At 33.1% G+C, this 23,489-nt stretch overlaps 1 protein-coding gene across 1 annotated transcript in view; it reads right to left on the bottom strand.

The window, feature by feature from the left end:
• Positions 1 to 13,899: 13,899 nt before the first annotated feature.
• Positions 13,900 to 23,489, bottom strand: part of LOC134256374 (uncharacterized) — a 35,569-nt gene continuing 25,979 nt past the window's right edge. Inside the window, exons 3-4 of the mRNA XM_062739019.1 lie at positions 19,486 to 19,582; positions 13,900 to 15,881 (exon numbers count right to left, since the gene is read on the bottom strand). Coding sequence (XP_062595003.1) covers positions 15,533 to 15,881; positions 19,486 to 19,582 — 446 coding nt within the window. The 3' untranslated portion in view covers positions 13,900 to 15,532. The remainder of the gene's footprint in view (positions 15,882 to 19,485; positions 19,583 to 23,489) is intronic.

The following is a 23,489-nucleotide window of genomic DNA, read 5'->3' as shown; positions in this document are numbered from 1 at the left end:
ATGGATCATAAGCCATGGTTTTCCGTATTTTAAAAAATCTACATTATATATGTAAAAGGCGAAGAGGAGGGTTTTGTGTTATTGTGTACAAAAAATAAATGATTTATAACCATGCATATAATTTCATTAATTTGTATCCACGTAAGTAAGTAAAGTAAGTAAAGAGCAGAACATTAAGAGAAAAACAAAAAGTTCATAAAAATAAACAAAATTGTGATAAATATATGTCTGCATTTTGTACGCTTAGGTTGGTAGTGTCTGTTTTAAAAATTATTGGTAGATGAAAATGACACTGAAATACATTTTTATTTTCTGAACATAATGGACTGTCTTAGCATAAATGAAAAATAATTTGCAACCTGTCTATAGGATAATCTGAAATAAGTACACACAGTAAATCCATATATGACATGCCATTTGATTATTGGCAGAGTTAATTTCAAACCGTTTTGTTCGGTATTCAGAGTACAAAGGACAATGCATTGAAAAACATAAATTTCGGTTTCTACATTATCAATCACTGCATATGATTTTCTCTACCTAATGTTCTTTTAAAGTTTAATTTGAATGCTTCAAATCGCACTGCTCATGTATTATTTGCTGTCTTTGCTGTCAAGCAGCGAATTAACTAAATCTTAAAATAATTATATGTGTTCGAACCTACACTGTATTAAAAAAAATGACATTTTCACTTTATCTTAATCACCTTGAATAATAATTGTGGACTAATTTAATTAGTAACGGAAAAATAAAATAAAAAGTTTCGTTTTTTGTGTGACTGTGGGCTCCTATCCTGACCTAAAACTGGTCGGGCTCCCGTTTTTAAAATTTCTGGATCCTCCACTGCTATACGTACAGCATGTAATCGGCAAAATAATACCTCTTTCCTTTTAAATACCCCGAACAAAAACACTATAGTGAAAGAAGTCAACGTAAACTTTAAAACGCAAATAAATTGTACGCAATGATCTTCAATGTTTTGAAAATGGAAGTACTTGTAGATATAAAAAGAATTTTCCAACGACTGACACAATGAAAGCGTATCGAACACTTGAATGTCACGTGAGAAAAGTGATTATAATATCAAAGGGGTCACATGGGCTGACACTCGTAACCTGCTAATTTAGTAGCTAACTCGAGCGAAGTTTGGGTACATTTTTTAAAAAATTAGATATGAGCCGCAACTTGGCCAACATTGTCCTTTGGATATGTGTGAGTTTTAGTCAAAATACACATTCTGTGCAAATGAGAAAAATGGCCAAGTTGCGACTAGATGTAAACAATATCGTTGAAAACTGGTATGCATATGAATAACAATAGAAATGAGACAAACTGTTAGACCCCCGTTTCAAAAGCTAGTGTCGCTCGGCATTATTTAATACTTTCATGTAATATAATATACCAAAACCTGCTCTTAAGATATTGTTTAATACTTATAAAACATAAATCTAATGAATTTTGGAATTTTATTTTGCGCAAAACATCGGGATCCAACTTTCATAGCTTAAGTGCAGTCATTCTTTAACATTGTCTTATGCCGTTTTTATATTAAGCATTTTACATTTTCATCTTCTGTCAAAAGATCAACAAGCTAATTCAGAGAATTCGTGTCCCCCGCTTAGGGAAAAAGTCGACTCCCCCTGACTGAATTTGTACAATTATTAAATGTATACATGTATTCTGAAGCAAATAAAATACATGTACATATGTATGTCAATATGCATATAAAGATTTGATTGCTTATTCTTTATTATGTGTATAGAAGATTTTTTATATGGAATATTTATCACACTGTAATGATGATTTTATAACCTCATAAATTTTTCATTTCACATGTTGAATACTATCATTTAGTAAAAAAAAAAAGTATTTAAAAAAAAAAAAAAGAAAGCTTCGACCGAGATTCGATCCCGGGTCGTCTTACATTTGAAGCGAGAGACATAACCACTAGACCACGGAGTCGCTTTAGTCGATGTGAAGTATATGCAGAACTGAAGTCACATACATGTATATATTCATGTTTTCATGTTCGGTATTCTCAAAATTTTACACAATACATGGTGTTTGATTTATTTAGCCTTTATTAAACAGTTCTAATAGATGTAATAAGAACATAAAGTCCGCCGAGAACCTGTTTTATACGCAATAACTCTCCTCATGCCCCTGCGCTAAAAATAGCGACATGTAATTAAAACAAACGGGGCGGGGCACTTTGAGAGGGGCGAGAGACGTCCTAGGGAATTTTGGTATAAAATTACATTGCATAACCTCAAAATCTTCTTGAAATATCGCCCGGAAATGACAGTGTTACACAGAGACAGAATGTATAAATTTACGACCTTGAACTTTGACCTTTTGACCTCAAAATCAATAGGGGTCTTCTTTAGGCCACAGGGAGTTGTTATGTAAAATTTCTTTGCTATAGCTCAAATGGTTCTAGAGATATCGTGTGGAAACGAAAGTGTTTTAACAGACAGAATTTGCTTATTTATGACCTTGACCTTTGACCTTTTGACCTCAAAATCAATAGGGGTCTTCTTTAGTCCATAGGGAGTTGCTATGCTAAATTTCATTGCAAAAGCTCAAAGGGTTCTCGAGATATCGTGTGGAAACGAAAGCGTTACAGACAGACAGAAAGACGGACGGACGGACGGACAGACGGACGGCCGGACAAACCCAAATTAATATCCCCCACTTTTCAAGCGGGGGACAATAAATTTTACATACATGAAAAATGCAAGAAAATATTTCTCCGTTTCTTTAAAAAAAAAAAAAAACAAATATATACAAATTAAATGACAAATATTAATTCAAACTGCAATGTATTTCTAACAAGCTAATTCAGAGAATTCGTGTTCCCCGCTTAGGGAAAAAGTCGGCTCCCCCTGACTGAATTTGTAGAATTATTAAATGTATACATGTATACTGAAGGAAATAAAATACATGTATGTCAATATGCATATAAAGATTTGATTGCTTATTCTTTATTATGTCTATAGAAGATTTTTTTATATGGAATATTTATCACACTGTAATGATGATTTTATAACCTCATAAATTTTTCATTTCACATGCTGAATACTATCATTTAGTTAAAAAAAAAAGTATTAAAAAAAAAAAAAAAAAAAAGGTTCGACCGAAATTCGATCCCGGGACCTCTCACACTTGAAGCGAGAGACATAACCACTAGACCACGGAGTCGCTTTACCGGGAGGGAAGTATATGCAGAACTGAAGTCACATACATGTATATATTCATGTTTTCATGTTCGGAATTCTCAAACTTTTACACAATCCATGGTGTTTGATTTATTTAGCCTTTATTAAACAGTTCTAATAGATGTAATAAGAACATAAAGTCCGCCGAGAACCTGTTTTATACGCAATAACTCTCCTCATGCCCCTGCGCTAAAAATAGCGACATGTAATACTATAAATACTAATAAAACAAACGGGGCGGGGCACTTTGAGAGGGGCGAGAGACGTCCTAGGGAGTTTTGGTATAAAATTACATTGCATAAGCTCAAAATCTTCTTGAAATATCGCCCGGAAATGATAGTGTTACACACAGACAGAATGTATAAATTTACGACCTTGAACTTTGACCTTTTGACCTCAAAATCAATAGGGGTCTTCTTTAGGCCACAGGGAGTTGTTATGTAAAATTTCATTGCGATAGCTCAAATGGTTCTAGAGATATCGTGTGGAAACGAAAGTGTTTTAACAGACAGAATTTGCTTATTTATGACCTTGACCTTTGACCTTTTGACCTCAAAATCAATAGGGGACTTCTTTAGTCCATAGGGAGTTGCTATGCTAAATTTCATTGCAAAAGCTCAAAGGGTTCTCGAGATATCGTGTGGAAACGAAAGCGTTACAGACAGACAGAAAGACGGACGGACGGACGGACGGACAAACCCAAATTAATATCCCCCACTTTTCAAGCGGGGGACAAAAATAAAAAAAAAAAACATGTAAAAATATTTCTTTTTTTCCATCGCCTTATAGGAGTCTATAAAAGGTCCATTTTCGTATAAATTGCAATTTATTGGAAGCGGGATGGTCGACGAGTTTTCCGACCAAATTAAGATTATAAATATAGCCATGCATTTGCTGGAAAATGTGCATGACTGTATATGTCAAAATAATTTTGAACACTTAAAATGTTGCTGAAATTCCTCTCATTTATATGCAACAGCGCTAGCTAAAATGCTATGGTGATAATTTTTAAAAATAAATTCATTCCGTGTTTACGAGTGTTACAAATTGAAGATTGGCTGTTACTAACTACTTCAATTTTAAAAACTACATTTGAAAAATAAAGATGTTATTGTCCCCCGCTTGAAAAGTGGGGGATATTAATTTGGGTTTGTCCGTCCGTCCGTCCGTCCGTCTTTCTGTCTGTCTGTAACGCTTTCGTTTCCACACGATATCTCGAGAACCCTTTGAGCTTTTGCAATGAAATTTAGCATAGCAACTCCCTATGGAATAAAGAAGACCCCTATTGATTTTGAGGTCAAAAAGTCAAAGGTCAAGGTCATAAATAAGCAAATTCTGTCTGTTAAAACACTTTCGTTTCCACACGATATCTCTAGAACCATTTGAGCTATTGCAATGAAATTTTACATAACAACTCCCTGTGGCCTAGTGAAGACCCCTATTGATTTTGAGGTCAAACGGTCAAAGTTCAAGGTCGAAAATTTATACATTCTGTCTCTGTGTAACACTATCATTTCCGGGCGATATTTCAGGAAGATTTTGAGCTTATGCAATGTAATTTTATACCAAAACTCCCTAGGACCTCTCTCGCCCCTCTCAAAGTGCCCCGCCCCGTTTGTTTTATTAGTATTTATAGTATTACATGTCGCTATTTTTAGCGCAGGGGCATGAGGCGAGTTATTGCGTATGAAACAGGTTCTCGGCGGACTTTATGTTCTTGTTACATCTATTAGAACTATTTAATAAAGGCTAAATAAATCAAACACCATGGATTGTGTAAAATTTTGAGAATACCGAACATGAATATATGCATGTATGTGACTTCGGTTCTGCATATACTTCCCGCTGTGTAAAGCGATTCCGTGGTCGAGTAGTTATGTCTCTCGCTTCGCATGCGACAGGTCCCGGGATCGAATCCCGGTCGATCCTTTCTTTTTTTTTTTTTTTTTTTTTTTTTAAATACATGTACTTTTCTTTTTTTTTTTTACTAAATGATAGTATTCAGCATGTGAAATGAAAAATTTATGAGGTTATAAAATCATCATTACAGTGTGATAAATATTCCATATAAAAAGAATCTTCTATACACATAATAAAGAATAAGCAATCAAATCTGTATGTGCATATTGACATACATGTATTTTATTTGCCTCAGTATACATGTATACATTTAATAACTCTACAAATTCAGTCAGGGGGATCCGACTTTTTCCCTAAGCGGGGGACACGAATTCTCTGAATTAGCTTGTTTGTTTATTGTATCGATGAAAAATTAACATTATTGTCCCCCGCTTGAAAAGTGGGGGATATTAATTTGGGTTTGTCCGTCCGTCTGTCCGTCCGTCCGTCCGTCTTTCTGTCTGTCTGTAACGCTTTCGTTTCCACACGATATCTCGAGAACCCTTTGAGCTTTCGCAATGAAATTTTGCATAGCAACTCCCTATGGACTAAAGAAGACCCCTATTGATTTTGAGGTCAAAGGGTCAAAGTTCAAGGTCACAAATTCGCAAATTCTGTCTGTTATAACACTTTCGTTTCCACACGATATCTCGAGAAACCTTTGAGCTTTTGCCATGAAATTTTACATAACAACTTCCTATGGCCTAAGGAAGACCCCTATTGATTTTGAGGTCAAAAGGTCAAAGTTCAAGGTCGTAAATATATACATTCTGTCTGTGTGTAACACTTTCTTCTCCGGGCGATATTTCAAGAAGATTTTGAGCTTTTGCAATGTAATTTTATACCAAAAGTCTCTAAGACCTCTCTCACCCCTCTTAAAGTGTCCCGCCCCGTTTGTTTTAGAAGTATTTATTGTATTACATGTCGCTATTTTTAGCACAGGGACATGAGGAGAGTTATTACGTATAAAACAGGTTCTCGGCGGACTCTATATTCTTATTACATCTATTAGAACTGTTTAATAAAGGTTAAATTAGACGCAATGCATTGTGTTAAATTTTGAAAATATATAAATGTATGTGACTTCATCTTTGTATATACTAGTAGTTTAAATAACGCAGCGGGATTAACGTGGCTTCGTGGCGTAGTGGTATGTCTCTCGCTCTCTGAGCGGGAGATCCGGGTTCGAGTCCGGGACGATGTATCTTCTTTTTTTTCTGAAATTTTTTTTAACTAAATGATAGTATTCAGCATGTGAAATGAAAAAGTTATAAGGTGTGGCTTCTACAAACTCATAAAATCATCATCACAGAGTGATAAATATTTCATATAAAAAAGAATCTTCTATACTCATAATAATGAATAAGCAATCAAATTTTTATATCCATTGTAACCAATACTGGCATATTTTATTTGCTTCAGTATGTGTACATCTATACATTTAATAATTTTTCAACTTAAGTCAGGGGGATCCGACAAACCCCCTCCCCGAACTGCGCATGGTTTACTTTTTCCCTAAGCGGGGGACACAAATTCTCTGAATTAGCTTGTTATTTATTAGAGTTGTGGATAAAACAACTAAAAAATAGCGAATACCACTATTCTCACTAAATTGTTTTTAGTAATTCTCTCTCTCTCTCTCTCTCTCCCTTTTTTTTTTTTTTTTTTTTTTTACATATTCATAAGCGATTTATAAATTTTCGATTTTATAGAAAGGATTTAACAAGAAATACATCAATGGATTGTGTAATATATTTACACAATCGCCACGAGCGCCCAGTATTTATCAATGATAAATAAAACTTAGACTATACCGGGGTATATTACATTTTGTTTTAAATAAGCTACAGCTGTGAATTATACATTTTTAACACCTCATATTCATGGCGCTGTGCAGCATACTTATTATTGGCATCATGTTTGTAACAATGTCATGTGACTAAACTAAGTCAATGAAACGAGCATCCGTAGAGTTAACGTCATTTTTGAGTATAAATTACGATATTATATTTGTCTTTTTCGTTTGATGATAAAACATTTGCTGTTATCCCCTTATCTCCGATTTTTATATACATGATTTATAACCAAACATGCACTTGTCTTCTCTGTTGATCTCACAATATGTGCGTATCTGATTTGTATATAATACCTTTTTAAATTAAAAATTTCGTACTTTTCTTCTTTGGATTATAAAAATGTTATTAAACCCCCCAAAGTATTCTTGGACTATTGTTGAAACCCTTTACGATGCTTCAGTATTTTTTTACCGACGTTTACACAGTTCTTAATTTATTTATTTATGTATGCTTGTGACTACGACATAAAGCGTGTATAGATGAAAAAAAATATCCATAGCACTCTTAAGCTTGTGTAAATTGAAAAGGAATACCGAAAACAATTGCCCGTAATATTTCTACTACTTCCATGATAAATAATTCAGCAGACCAAGAAAGAAAATACGGTATATTAATCTCAAGCAGCTATAATTTTTAGGAAGGTATATAACATTGTTTTATTCTGTTTTTATGTACGCGCACGCGCATATCTTTACATAACTATTTATTCCTAGTTTCCTAATACAAGTATTACCGGGTACACTATTTGCTTACAATTTTATCGGCGCTATTCTGGTCCATTGTTAAGAAAGTTTAATTACGGTTTTTGCATTTTCTCAATATCTTGCGCACTGCACACACAATTTTAAAGCAAATTATTCAGAGAAATTAGTTTTTCTTTTTGATTCCTTGAAAACACAGCCACCACGTTCCCTACATGTACCCACAGCCTCAAACTGCCTTTCATTGCGAATTATTTACTTCATATACAAGTATAGAGTACAACACAAAGTAGACAGTCCTTGAATGCATTCCACATGTTCCAGTCTGTTATTAATTGATGCTGGGATGCGAAAATCAACTTCATTAATAGCTCTCTGCATGGTGCAAGGGTGAAAACAGAAAGTTATTTTTAGTTGCATTGCCTGAAATTAGGGTCTACGCGTAGAAAAAGAAACAATAGTTTACATGGATATATGTTTATAGAACGTACATATGCACCTTGTAAATCAGTTTTATGATTGCTACTAAATAATTCAATTCCAGTTCGAAGATTTAAATACTTGTCAAAATCTCATCTTAGATTTAAAAATATGTATACTTATTTGATCACTACATAAATGCGCATGACATACAATATACCGTTTCAATTCAATATTTGTGCCATAAATGCAGCAACTGTTAAAGGTACTTGGACACAGATTTGAAGTTAATATTTTCTCATTTTTTCTGTATAATATCACGAATTATATATTTTAATAGCATTTCACACAAAAATTAATTAAAAATCTTATTTCATTTAAAAGTTATTAAAACTTTAAATTTTTTGGCGGGTTTGATTGACACATCCTTGCCTTTTCACAAATTTTAACTTTATTCTTAATCCTTAGGAAAAGTGGCAATTCTGATGTGTTTTAACGAGAAATATTAAAACTTTTATCAAGAAAAATAATTTTATTCAGAGTAGAAATGTTAGAAAGCAACACACCTTCACAAGTATCGTCATTCCGAACAAAGAGATGCGTACAGAGTTTAGCAAATCGAGCACACTCGTGTTATGTACACAGTTTTTGTAAACAGGGCTCGAGTTCTGTTATTGTTTATATTTAGAATTCACCGGGTGCGTTCAATCGTCACAGTCTGCTTACCACAACTGCACGGACTGACAATATATTGCGTTTGTTTTGCTTTTGAACGTGTCTACTCTGAATTTTCTGGATTATAGTATTAATATTTTTCATTTATACAAAACGAGATTGCCACTTTTCCTAAGGATTAAGAATAAAATTAAATTTGTGAGAGTGCAAGGATATGTCAATCAAACCCGCCGAAAAATTTGAAATTTCAATATCTTTTAAACGAAATAAGATTTTTGATTAATTTTTGTGTGAAATGCTATTAAAATATATAAGTCGTAATATTATAGAGAAAATAATAACTTCAAATCTGTGTCCAAGTACCTTTAACTACATGGTACACATGTGATGAGTGCCGATACGATTTAAAATGAACTACAATGTATAGAGATAAGCCTGACATGAACCGCCCTTATCTACTAACAGTGGATTTTCGTACAATGTGCATGCATATCTTTACCTACTAATTGACTCCTATTATTAGAACTGCACGTAACTCAGTATTACACAAATATAGTTGAAAGAGATTCGGGGATTTCCAGTTGCATATTTTTAGAAAAACCAGTGGAGTTATCTAACTTGCTTATAGTGGCGCTGGATCGCGAACGGAAGTAGATTTACGGCGACAGAAAGCGCTTTGCGCTGCGCTTAGCGCTTAAAAATCATATTTCATCCAAATATCTCTTTCAAAATACACTTTTAAATATTTTTAATCATATGTAAGTATTATTTAAGATTGACGCATCTTCACATACCACAATTAACACAATCTGAATAATAGATGATTTAAAAAAGCATGAAAACTGTGTGTGTATTGACTTTATATTTGATACAGGCTTCGGAGATTTTACTAAATCTAAATTATTACAGGACTATTCTGCAAATTGCACATGGCAACATTTATAGAAATACCTTACTTGTTCCGTGCACCTGTTTTTTTCAATGATTATATTGATTCGGGGTCACGATTTCATAGTTTTAAAACTTGTTCCAAGAGAATCCAACATATTTATTTCTGATAGCAGCCGTTTAAATTTCGAATAGCAACACTGAACGCTATTTTGTTCCGATAGCAACCGTTTAGGTAATACACCGTGCGTGGGAAATTGTAACATTTATGTCCGTTTTTTCCCTGGGGTACTTAACATATTAATGTTTCACAAAAAATAAACACCTAAAATATTTAATGCATAGATGCATGATACATGTACATTATAGAATAGAAGATTAGAATTGATTTCGCTCGAGAACCAAACTGAACCAAAATTTATCTAATTCAAAATTTTAATACTGAAGTACATAAAATGAAACTGACAAAACATGAAAAAAAAAATAATGCCCCATGGAAGGCTCGAACCAAAAACTTTTCGCTTCGAGTGCACTGAACAGGTACATGTAGCCCAACTTACTAAGCTATCATCGCTACACATTTACTCATAATTTTAAAAGGACAAAGAAGCACCACATTCACACATTTGGATTTTTTGGGGAAAAGTTAATTTTTCGTGGTCTCTGGGTCTTCTCTCCATTTTTTAAAAAAGTTAATTCGTTTCGTTCAATTTAAATACACAGGAATAACGTTTCAAAATCATGGAGAGAAGACCCAGAGATAGAAATATATTATAAAAACGTGTTTAAAAAAGTACCTTTTGTACCAAATGTCTGATCTTGACAATTTTCAAGTTATTTTTTTTTTATGTAAACTAGGCTCAATTTCGGGAAAATATTTTCCTTTCCTGTTGCACAGGAACCCGATAAATTAAAAAAAAATGTTAAAATTTCATGTGACATGTCGATAAAATTTTCACTTTTCAAGTACGCCCAGATTCCTGCCGAATGCCCATCAAAAGCGCCCTCGTTCTTTAAATAACTTTAAAAAAAAAAAAAATACAAAGTGAATCATGCACTTTTCATAGTGCGTTGTAACGCATGTGCAGTTCGAACGAAATTACTTGTTCCGGCAGTCAAGAAGGAAACACCACCTGCACAGTTGGTCGTTTTGTCCATAGTGTACATGTATGTAGTTGTTTCTGTAATCACAATATAATCCTATTATGTTTTTATTTACTCTAGACCAACAATTATTCGCGTCATCTTTTATATATCGTCAATTTGAATTATTAATCAATCCGCGAATTAAGATTAATTTACACGATTAAGAAAATATTCTCTATAAATGCAAAGCAAAACGAACGGTTCGCGGCGATTATTTTTTTCGAATTAATGCAACTCGCGAACAATTTCTCACACGCAAATAAAAGTTGGTTTACAGTATTTTCAATCTATTTATTATAACGTCGTATTTTTGTCTGATGGATGGAGTAATATGTGTATTTTCTAGACACAAATATCATTGCCGTTTACTTGCTGTTTCAAATAAAGAAATAAACATGAGCGTGGTTTTGTTATTCTCATGATCAGATACACTAAGGATGACCCCATTATTGACTTTGAGGTTAAAAGTTAAGGTCAAAGGTCAATTTCTTAAATTGATACATTTTGTTTGTGTGTAAAACTTTTATTTCCGAGCGATATCTCAAGAAATTATACAGCATTGTACATGTACTCCCTACCCATCCCCCAGCCCCAGAAGGCCCTCATTAAGTGCCTCGACCCCAAACCCTTTTGGTTGATTAATTTTCTAGAGTTTTACATGAGTATGGATATGAATAATTTTCTTGACTTTTAATGTGCAGTATTCAGTTAAGTCCAGGATGAAGACCTTCTCAGTCTAAATAATCTGTCCTTGAAAATAAATCAGCTGCCGACCTCAAATGGTAATAAATGAATAACTGGGGAATATCAATTTTTCATATTGAAAACTAATCTTTCTTAGATTATATCGAAAATATATTATACTGACTGAAATGAACAAAAAATAATATAATCCGTCGAAGGGAGCTAACTCTGTGTGTACTTTGTATGTTGGAGTTATAGTTCTTAGTACGCGTGCAAGTTCAGCATGTTGGCGTGGACGATGAATTCCATATTTGATGTGAAGGCTGTTAGGCCTATATTAATATATAGCTGCTTTTTTAATCAGTTTAAAACAGTTTTCGGAAATAAAATCAGGAAAAGCAGGTTCAATAAATGGGGGGGGGGTGGTTAATGATTGAAATCAACCCTTTATATATTTGGCACAAGGTATCCTTGGCCAATGAGCTTTCATTTAATATAAATCTAGGGTTGTGACCCTTAAACAAGGGGAGATTATAGGCAGATTATCACCAACCTTACATAAAGGACGTGGATATGTTGAAGATTAAGAATTGTTCAAACTTCAAAGCTGAGTGTCGAGTATAGGACGAAATTTGCAGCTCTCCGCCAGGACGTGGTGGCGTCTACATGTGTGTGAAAAATTCTCGAGAGGGACGTTAAGCAATATACAATTAATCAATCATTCCTAGATTTAAAAAAACGCACACTTCCTATATCAAAAATTAATAGTTGAATTCAAATATCCTTCTTTACCCTGAATAATTTTCTCAAGTCCAAAAACAATTCTCATCAGTGTTAAGAGGGTCCTTAAATGTTTTTTTTAAAACCATTAGCTAAAATATGCAAAACTTACATAGAAGCATCCTTGGGTTGTGTAGATTCACCATAAAATTGTTTGAAAACCACCAGAGAGAGGGGGTAGGGGTAGGTTAAGGCCTTATTGTACGATCAAAGATTTATGGAAATATACAGAAAATTATTTCCTTAATATGAACCGCTTACTATCTTAAGATATACGAGGGTTGTCCGTAAAGTTCGCGGAGAACATTGATAATTACTGAAAGTATTAAAAAAAACATATGAAACTATTATTTTCATTAAATTAGTGTTTCATATTACATACATGCAAATTTTAAACAAAAGCAAAGCACAAATAGATATATTTTTATCAGATACAAAAACAAGAGGCCCAAGGGGCCTTATAGGTCACCTGATTATCATGTTACAACTTTCACACTATTGAATTTGGTTCATGTTTTAAACCAGAGGCCATGAAATTCACAATTATGAAAGAGACACCATTGCTTATCATAATTATACTCTTAGCTTGCTTACTCTAGTTACTTAATACCAAGAGGTAGATCAGAATAAAGAAAAAAATGCACTTCCAACTTATAACCAGTTGTGCACCCCACCCCAAAGGAACCACTGACCCTGGAGCCACTTATTTCAAAATTTTTAGACTATGTTACACCCCTTCCCCCCATACACCTGACCCAAGGGGCATGGATTTAACCATTTTTATTGAAGCACCTTTTTTCATCATAAATATATATACTTAGATCATTGGCATAATACCCAGGTGCAAAGTAAAAGATTTTCAAAGAATTAAGGTGGCTCACTACATCCAAAGTTTATTTTCGATTTCAATACATCACAGCTTATAATGTAGATGTCATTTATCCAGATGGTGGAATTGATATCATAAATATTTTTTATAGAATTCTTTAGTTTTTGTCTAATTTTAGTGAAATGTTTTATTTCAACAGAATTATTATTAACAGAATTTCAGAACTTTCAGTGTCAAATGATGGGCATCTTCTTAAGACAAGTACACAGAGTGAAAAAAACCTCATAATACCTAATAATAATTTTATTAGAAAAAATAATTTTCTCCTAAAAACAATTTATGTCATTATCTTCTTAATCTATGCTTAAAACATTAATAAAATGAGTTCTGAAGAGACAAGGAATGTATTTCAATGAATTAAATGTGTCTAATTGAATGAAGAATGTTTAAACGAAAAAATATTTGGTGTAAAAAGTCCACTTTCAAGAGTTATCTTTCCTAATTACCCAAGACTCAAAATACCAGGGAACGTTTGACATTACATCTAAAATTTAGAACAAAGCTTTAAATTATCAGAGTATACATTTAAATCAATAAAGCAATTTTATATAAATAAACACCAACACAGTAAATAGAGCAAGTAAATAACTTTTTAATTTCAACAAGGTTATGGATTTTAACTCGAATTTCATATTATAGAGGTACCTGTACAATTCGTCCCCAGAGGAAACCGGTCGCGCAATGGAGGTTTATTTTTTTTATGTAGTACGTCATCAAAAAGTGGTGTAATGAGCCTCTATAAAGTATTTCCACTATATAATCAAATGACCCCACCTACACAAAATGGGTAAACCCCTGACACGAGGGCCATGAAATTCATGATTCATACTGGTCGATTATGAACATTTTTTTTCAGAATTAATGCAACTTAATTCAATTTATGCTAAAATATTCTGATTACGCTTAATATTATCATGGTGCTATATCTGAACTTCTTAGGTTCAATGTGTTACATATATAAGCGATATGTATATATTAATCGTGAACACAACACATCAAAGACAATAATGTACACTTACTCGAACAAATAAAAACTAGTAAAATTAACTTCATAACTAACATCAAATAATTCTTTTACCTTTATTGCATTTGTAATATTTTTTTGTGGATTCAAAGTGAAAACTAAAGGGGAAAAGGAGCTTGAAAAACATCTTCATGGCCTCAAAAGGGAATTCAGGACTAAAGAAACCTTAAAGAAAATACTTCATACATTTTCTGCATGGAAAGATATGGTTTATTTCAAGGACATTTGACTATTGATGACAAATAATAAAAGGTAATAAATTGCAATGTCATTTTTTAGACAACAAGAAGAAGAAAGCTAAGGAAAACCTTATAAGATGAAAATTAAAAATTAATACATCAATTGCAGGATATTTAGATTAACATGAAAATTGTCAGCATGCACTTATATTAAATGACAGGCCTCTCAGTAAATCTCAATGTGAATGAGCGACTTTAAAAAGTTTGTGAAACACTAATGACCCTGTATGGCAACATAGCGAAGATTAATCTTTTCTTAAATACAAATCTAATATATTTTTAATACAAAAATCTCCAAGGTCAATGTTATTGGTATACAATGAAAGTTCTTGCCACAAATAATACGTATGCAAAGTATGGAAGCCCTAGCCTTAAGCGTTCAAAAGTTATGACCAAGGTTAAAAATTTTAAAATGAAGGTCTAACTCTTAGTTCAAGTTCAAAGGTCTTGCTATCAAATGAAAGTCTCGTCACAAGGATTACGTATGTGAAGAATGAAAGCACTAGCTATACCCATTAAAAGTTGTGGTTAAGTTTATTATCATTAAGGTTTTTAAGGACATTGCTTTTTTTTAAATAGGTCAAACACCAAGGTCAAGGTTCTTGGTATCCAATGAAGGGTCTTCTCACATGACTTACATATTTGAAGTATGAAAGCCCTATCTCTTAGCGTTCAAAGGTGATGGTCTAGGTTAAAGTTTTTTTATAAGTACGGAAATCTCTTAGGCCAAGGTAAAGATTGTTGGTATCCAATGAAAGATCTTTAGATAAAAAATACAAATATGAAGTATAAATATATCGGTGTCTACTGTTAAAAGATATGGCCAAAGTAAATGTGTAGAATTTTTGTGTAAAAGTGGGCCAAACTCCAAGGTCAAGGTCAAAAGGTCAATTTTGTGGTACCCAAAGAAAGGGCTTATCACAAGGAATACGCATGTGAAATATAAAGGTTATAGCTCCACTGCATCGAAGGTTATGGACAAGGGTAAAGTTTTCGCGGACAAACAGAGAGACATACAGACAGACAGCTAGACAGACGGACAGACACAACAAAAACTATATACCCCCAAAACTTCGTTAACGGGGGCATAAAACATGTATTAATGTACATGTGTTATTCAATAATCTCCATGTAGTCATGCACAGTGTTTAGTTCTTTGTAATGGTTTTCTGGTAGATTATTAACTTCCTCTGGATTCAGGATATCATACGCTGATTGCGGGCGATCAGCTATGGCTAGTTCATTGTAGTGGTTTTCTGGTAGATTATTAACTTGCTCTGGATTCAGGATATCATACGCTGAATGTGGGCGATCAGCAGTGGCTACTTCATTGTAGTCGTTTTCAGGTAGACTATCAACTTGCTCTGAAGTTGCATTGGTATAATTTGAATTCGGTCGACCAGTTGTAACCACAGGTTCTGAGTCCGTTAAGCTTCCGTTATGTTTGCCATGATTGTGCATCCTGTACAACAGTTTACATTAAATGTTTACATGTAAAGGTATGAGATACTATTATTGAATTGTGCCTAGGCGTAGGAAGCATATTCAAAACTGGGGGGTAGGCTTATTAAAAGGGGGGCTTAAAAAACAAAAAAATAAGGTAAACCCCAACTTTTGATGCCTATATTATATATACATATATTTGCATATCCACTGCTCTCTCCCACTATGAACATGTAGTCATCGTTTATAGGACCATAGACGCAATTGCATCTGATATGAGTGCAATTGCGCTGTTACTTTCGTGTAGAACAAATTCTACTACAATTATATAACGTCCTGAGAAGTATATATATGAAATATTTCATAAAACGAATAAAAATAAGTTTTTAATAATATTCTTTTAAAAAAAAAGAAATTCAGAATATTTAAAATTGCTGATTTATACCTTTAAAAATTCAATTTTGGTCATTGTATTTAATTGTATAATAAAACTTTTTAAAATTATAGATAACTGCCATATTTTTATTTTTTCATATCATATATATTTGTACAAAGAAAGATAACTCTTCACACTTGGGTAATAACACCCAGAAAGAGGAAATTTTCTACTTCAAGAATGATTTCAGCTATTAAAAATAAATATGAAAAGCTAAAAAAAAAAAAAACATAGAAAAGCATTCTGGAATAATAATCATTATAAAAGCATCTTCATTTTTCATCACAGTGTTAAATTATTGATTTTTGTCAGAGGGTTTCAATAACGTTGATCGATGACGTCACAACTGCATCAAAACAAAAATTAAGAGAATGTGATGACGGCGCTGCTTGTATCCAGATAACTGTTTGAGAGGGGAATACTTTATAAATTGTTTGTGATTTATTAGAGTAAACGATTATTGATCAGGTGTACTGATTTTAAAGCCGTATGTTTTTCATTACTGAAGACAAGAAGCCGCGTCCTCATGTAAGTCAGGAGTTCCTCTGATATTCTTTTAAAAAATCAAAGAATGCAAATATAAGTAATAAACAACGATTATTCAGTGAACATGGCATTATGAATAGCAACTGCTCTGCTGGCATATTTTCCATGATGCGCTAGCGCGCATCATGGAATATGCCAGCAGAGCAATTGCTATTCATAACGCCATGTTCACTGAATAACGTTGTTTATTTCTTAAATATAACATTTTTGAATTAGTTTTCCCATTATATCACAAATATAATATTTTTATCTATATGCCCTGAAAAACTGCCGAATCACGCCGGATACAGTTATGTTGCCCTCCCGAACCAGTTATGTTCCCTCGCGTGCAATCATTCTATGCATATTAATTACGTCGGGTTCGAAATTCACAAAGGCAGTTGCCAAGCAAATGTAAACAGTTCCGCGAAAATTAAAAAGTCGAGACAACGTCTGCGATTTGTTTATTTGAATTCAGAGGAATTAGATAATTTAATTGAGGAGAAAAATTCTTTAAATACAACAAAGGTTATCAACACAAGTGTCAGCATACTGAAAACATTCTGCCATGAAACAGGACGGGATATTTCGGAATTATTCTCAACGTACATATGTGTTCAATGTGTTCAATAAATATGTTCGATGATCGATTTGGGTTCAATGCTTAAAAATGTTATATACCATATATTACATGGCTTAATTCTCGGGCAGCAATACCAGAATATTTGCCCCAAGGTGACAGAAAAGCCCTGGAGTGTTATGTCGCCCGATGCCGCAGGCATATATATAATATAAATCCACACACGTATTGTTATAATAAAAAAATCAAAACACCGAAATAAACTTAACCGGTTTCATTTCCAATCTTCAGGAGTTTGACAATACAATGCTTAGTTACACAAAATCAACATTCATATTGTGACGTCATAAAGCGCCAATACTTAGTCGCGCTTTAGCAAAGTTCATTATGACGTCATGATAATACGTAAGTAAGTTATTACGGGAAATTAGATTATTTATACAAATAGCACAATTATATTATGCGGGTAAAAGTATATTTCTTTAATGAAATATAATTATGCTGCATTTAAAACAGGTTTATGTCTGTTTATAAAATGTTTTTTCTTTTGTTTCACGTTCTTTTTCTGTAGTAATTTGTAGAAAGGAAAAACAGTAAAACTGGGGGTTTTATTTTTGGCACAGTTTCTGATGTGTTCGCTTACGGCGGTACACTGGTATCTTGGTTCCCTAATTTGTTGTCGGTGTACGGTCATTCTGTGTCTCAGGGTGTCTCCTGTCTGGCCGATATAATTTTTTACCACAACCGGCGCAGTTAAATAAATAACATACAATAAATAAGATTCGAGCTGGTGCATGACACTGATGTTTTAATGGTAAATTAGCTTCCAATTTTTAATTGAAATTTGGATCCCTCTGTCATGTATGGGCAAGTACTGCATCGTAATAGTAATAAATACAGGTTTTTTGCATATGCGATATGGCTGACGTAACAATAGCCGTATCAGCCCTGCAGGGCTGATATGGATTTGCGGGGCTGATAACCTATATGGATTTGCGGGGCTGATAACCTATATCAGCCCTGCAGGGCTGATACGGCTATTGTGACGTCAATATCACATCCTTTGTAATTAATTTTAACTTTTTGAAAATAAGGTTAATCTAAATTTACAAATACATGTAATAGATTATTTTCAAATTACGGATCGAGTGCATTGAAATAGAAGCAGAAACAAACCCAAATCGTATGAGACAATAGACCATGTATATGTATGTAAGAAGTCCATGCATGGTTATTTACTTATTTTCTTCTCAACTTAATGCATTCTGTATTTTATTACTAAGTATGTAATAAATATAATAAAACATATCCTTTTTCATATCACATCCTGTATCAGCCCGAGACACCAATATCAGCCAGCGGGCCGACGGCCTTCGGCCTTCTGGCTGATATTGGTGTCTCGGGCTGATACAGGATGTGATATGGAAAAGGGTATGTATTATTCTCTCTCTCTCTCTCTCTCTCTCTCTCTCTCTCTCTCTCTCTCTCTCTCTCTCTCTCTCTCTCTCTCTCTATATATATATATATATATATATATATATATATATATATATTAGCAAATTGCAAAAAAGGTAAGAAAAGGGGGTGAGCTAATCTCCCCTCTAGCACCCCTCCCCCCGGTTCCGACGCCTATGGTGTGATATACACATTTTTTGACGACTTTTGCATTTAAAAAATTGAAGAATTATCTCATTTTTTAGAAAGTTGAATGGCCATGAGTACCAAGCATACTGTAGGTCACAAATTGTATCCTCTCATAGGGAAGTGGTGTCGTCTCCATATGAATGAAAAATTTTCGAGAGGGGCGTTAAACAACAAACAAACAAAAACACATTTAAAAATATGTCCCCCCAAAACTCGACCCCTATAAAATACCAAGTTTTTTCAGAACAGTATGTTTTCATATGAGTCGACAAATATTAAATTACGATGAAAACTAAACAGTTTTCACAGAGTTTTATTATTATATACATTTGGAAGAAAATGAAATTCAATTTCTGAATGATTGAGCATTATTAAATCCTATAAGCCAAGTATTTTACATTTTTAAAATCTATGCATTTATATTTAGACATGCGGTACCTTTTACGAATCCTAACAATGGAGAAGGCACCAATGCCAGTTAATATGACCAATATCCCTGATATAACCAATCCAATAAGAATTCCTTCATTTGGTACTAAAACAGAAAATGTAAAATATTTTTTTTACATCAACAATAATGTCGCTGAATTGCAAGTTTTCTTTCAAAACTGAAAGTTTTTTTTTTGACGGTTAATTAAGACGGTTGATCCTAAGCGTATCATGATAATAATAAAATATCGATCAATGTTTCGATTATGCTTATCATACTTACCACAGATGTTTAAGCAATTGACATTGTATTGCTTTTTTATTATCTTAAATATTCATTTTGATTCCATTATAGCCATTTTCTCATCAATAATTTGCATTTCACGGAAACAGTTGTGAAGATTTTCCCCAAGTATTCCTAAGTAAAATTGTAGTTCAATATCGTGATCCTTACTTAGTATCATGGGGCAATATGTTAAACAAATTTAATCTGCATGCATCAAATGAATCTGCGTAATATTTTAATCACTTATTATGATTATGCTGTTCTAAAGACGGTTTTTTGTACTTCTCCGATATACTTCCATATAAAACTTTGATTTCTAATTTCAACCCAACTTTATCCTCTTGAGACAATGCTTTGAATAAATTTGAATCTAGCTGAGAATTTTTCATTTTTATTTCACTACATGTAATCCCAGGCTTTAATTTCTTGAGATGTTGTATGTAAATATATGTAAAAACATTGTATATTACGGTTCCACCCTATCTTACCCCACCCCTAGATTTAAACAATTTAAGTAAGCATAAAACTACACTATTTCAAGAAGCTGACGCATAATTTTTTTTCTTTTCGAAATAAAAGTTAAAGTTAAATTAACAAAACGTTTTATGAAATGAAAATATTAAAGTAATTTGGATTTTTTTCTTTAAAATTTTAAAACAGCAATCAAATACATGCCCTTATTTTTCATGTAAGAACCAAAGTACTTAGCTTACTGGCTGAGGAGAACCTCACAGTCCGCCAGCAGAGGCCTCGACCAAGGGGTCAAAATTTAAAATCTTAATTACGGTACCAATTTTGATGCATCATAAATTATATGTCATCAGTGATGCTCTTCCAAAAATGTTTGGAATTAGAAATTTTGAATTTGAAAAAAAAACTATATCCATTATCCAAGTATGAAACCGAATTCCTGGTATACCGTTTTATAACGTACAATGATTCAAATCTTCTGTTTGGGCTGTTTCTGGAAAAAAAAGAAAAGAATCCTTTTTACCACACTACAGGAGGGACCGATTTCTAACTATTTTTCTTTAATCTAAAAAATTATATAATTATATGTATACCCTTCATGCAGAGCGAAGGCAGTTTTGTATCACAGAGAATCTCCTGTAAGGAAATCTCACTTTCTGATTTATTCACAGCAAGACATCCAAACAACGGCATATCTTTTGAACCTGGTATAAAAATGATAAAAAAAAACGTTTTTGCACAAACCATATCCAAACTTTTTCTTAAATAAAGAATCGAGCTGAGAGGAGTTTCTATGTGTGTTACCGCTAGTCCATTTTCTTTTGCTTTTTCTTGCAATTCCAGTCCACCAAGGTCCCCCTACAGCTACATTCTGATATAGCGCAAGATAGCTTGCCTGAACCCCAAATGGACAACCATGTATGGCTGAGAACCAAGAGGAATTGACTCGACCCACTCCTGTTTGACCTTTTGATATATATAGATATGTATTAATACTGCGGATTGATTTCATTCATTTTACATTACGCGCTTCGTATTTGTTAGAAACAATTTAAAAATCTTACTCAATATTTGAAAAGAAAAATCAAGCTTATAATACAAATTTTGAAGTACAATATGAAACTAAGACATTTTCTTCAAATTCTGAAATATTGCATGAAATGTGCAATTTTTACGAAAACCTTTACAGCAGTGAATTAATTGATAATACTGAAATATCCCAGTATCTACAAAATGTTAATTGTCCAGAAGAACTGCGAACGATAGTATTGTTCTTCTGCCTACCTCCAAGTCAATTTTCAAAAGTTAACATATTCGATGAATTTTTAATATTTTTTATAGATTAGTTATATGGATTTTCATAAACATTACTTATTTGGGAAAACAAAGAGAGATAACTCTAAAATTTTGGTAAAACTTGTGTTTTTCACTATAGAAATCAACATCTTCCCGCCCGTGTCACAAAAATTCCTTTTCACAGGTTATATGGAATGGTTTTTACATAAATTCATACCAAAGCTTTTTGTGTGACACGGGGGGAACATATGTTTATTTACAAAAAACGATAAAAATGCTTATTTTCCACCAATTTCAAAGCGATATACAACTGCAACATTACATTTTATTAAAATATTTATGTTTTTTTTATTGCCTAAAACATAAGAAAAGATTTAAGGAACATTTAATCATATCCAAGACTATTTCAAAATACGGTGATGCTTGAAACTCCGATTTCAATGGAAAATATCGTCTACCCTTCTTTTTTCAAGAGCTGGAATTATAGATAATTTACTGTTTTGCACTGGTATTAAGACGACTTATCAATTACCATTGAACTGTTCTTTGTATTAAACAAAGATTTTATGGCCAAATTGCTATTTATATTGAATTAAATGGTTCCAAAATGTAGGCGGGAATCGAGAGTTAGCGTGCGTGTTTCTTAGAAAATCAAGAAAAAGAAAAATGTGATGCAATGCCTACAATAGATGAATGTAAAGAAGCAGTTTTTAATATGAAAAACAATAAATTTCCTGGCTTAGTTGGTTTACCGTGAGAATTTTATAAATGTTTTTGGAACCTTAAAGGTTCTTTATTTTTACGAAGTACTGTTTTTGACAATAAAGTGCTGACTTTTTCACAACGTATATACATGTATGTTTTATTTTAAAAAGGAGATAAGAATGATTTAAAGAATTATCGACCTTTAAGTGTAACAAATACTGACTATAAAATTATAGCTTTTATATTTGCAAGAAGACTACAAACATCATTACATGTCAAACTTTTTGCAACCATGCTGGATCAAAAATTAATCTGAATAAAACACAATGTACATTTTAGATTGTCTAAAAGATAGGCACTCCCAGATATGTATAAATGTAATCAATGATGCTGTTCGCTGCTTAGGTATTTTTACTGGACATACATTGTAACAAAGAACAATGCTACAACTTGGACAAATTGGATTAAAATTTATGAAGATATTGAAAAACTGTTTGAATCATGGGAAGAGTCTTGTGCAGTTAATTCTTCAGCTACTGTAGATCACTTGATTTTCGCGACACCTTATTTTCGCGAGATGGTCATTGACTCTTTATTAGCGAGATAAAATTTTCACGAATTGTGGCCATTGCTCTATATAATCTTAAGGAATTCTATTATATGCGAGAATGAAATTTTCGCGAGCATACCGTCTCGCGTAATAACGCAAAAATAAAGTTCTAGCGAATAAAAAGTGATTTACAGTATATGTTTTACGGTGTGACCGAGCGCAGTTGTACCATCTAAAACACTTGAAATATTGATCAGTCACTTCAAACATCAAGCCGAGCGAGACATCTTGACTAGCTGTGACGTCACATGACGTCACGGAGCTCGTCGGAGCATACAGAGACAGCAGAACGTCTGTTTGAAACTATAGGCCTAGTAATATTTGACTGGAAAAAAATAGCAGTTATTTTTTTATTCTTTCAAAGATTTCTACATACTGAAAGCCTTTTATGCTTTACGTTAGTATTTATTTATTTATTTATTCGCGCAAAGGACATTGGGTAGGAATAGAATTCTGGGAATGTTTCACAGAAAAAATTGCCTGACATATGACATATGTACAGATTTCATTCCGAATTTTCTCTGTTCTTACACGTTCGTCTATTGAGCTCCCTTCGCGACGCTCGCTGTGCTCGCTATCAAAGTTAATATATGTTGGTTCAATATTGCCCATTCCAGGCCATGAGTTGATAAAAAAAATTAAAAA

The sequence above is a fragment of the Saccostrea cucullata genome, unplaced genomic scaffold, assembly GCF_032062105.1.
Source record: "Saccostrea cucullata isolate Sc308-1 unplaced genomic scaffold, CSIRO_AGI_Scuc_v1 ctg1663, whole genome shotgun sequence".
Taxonomy (NCBI): domain Eukaryota; kingdom Metazoa; phylum Mollusca; class Bivalvia; order Ostreida; family Ostreidae; genus Saccostrea; species Saccostrea cuccullata.
The sequence above is the reverse complement of the archived record's forward strand: the minus strand, read 5'-3'. Positions and strand labels throughout refer to the sequence as shown.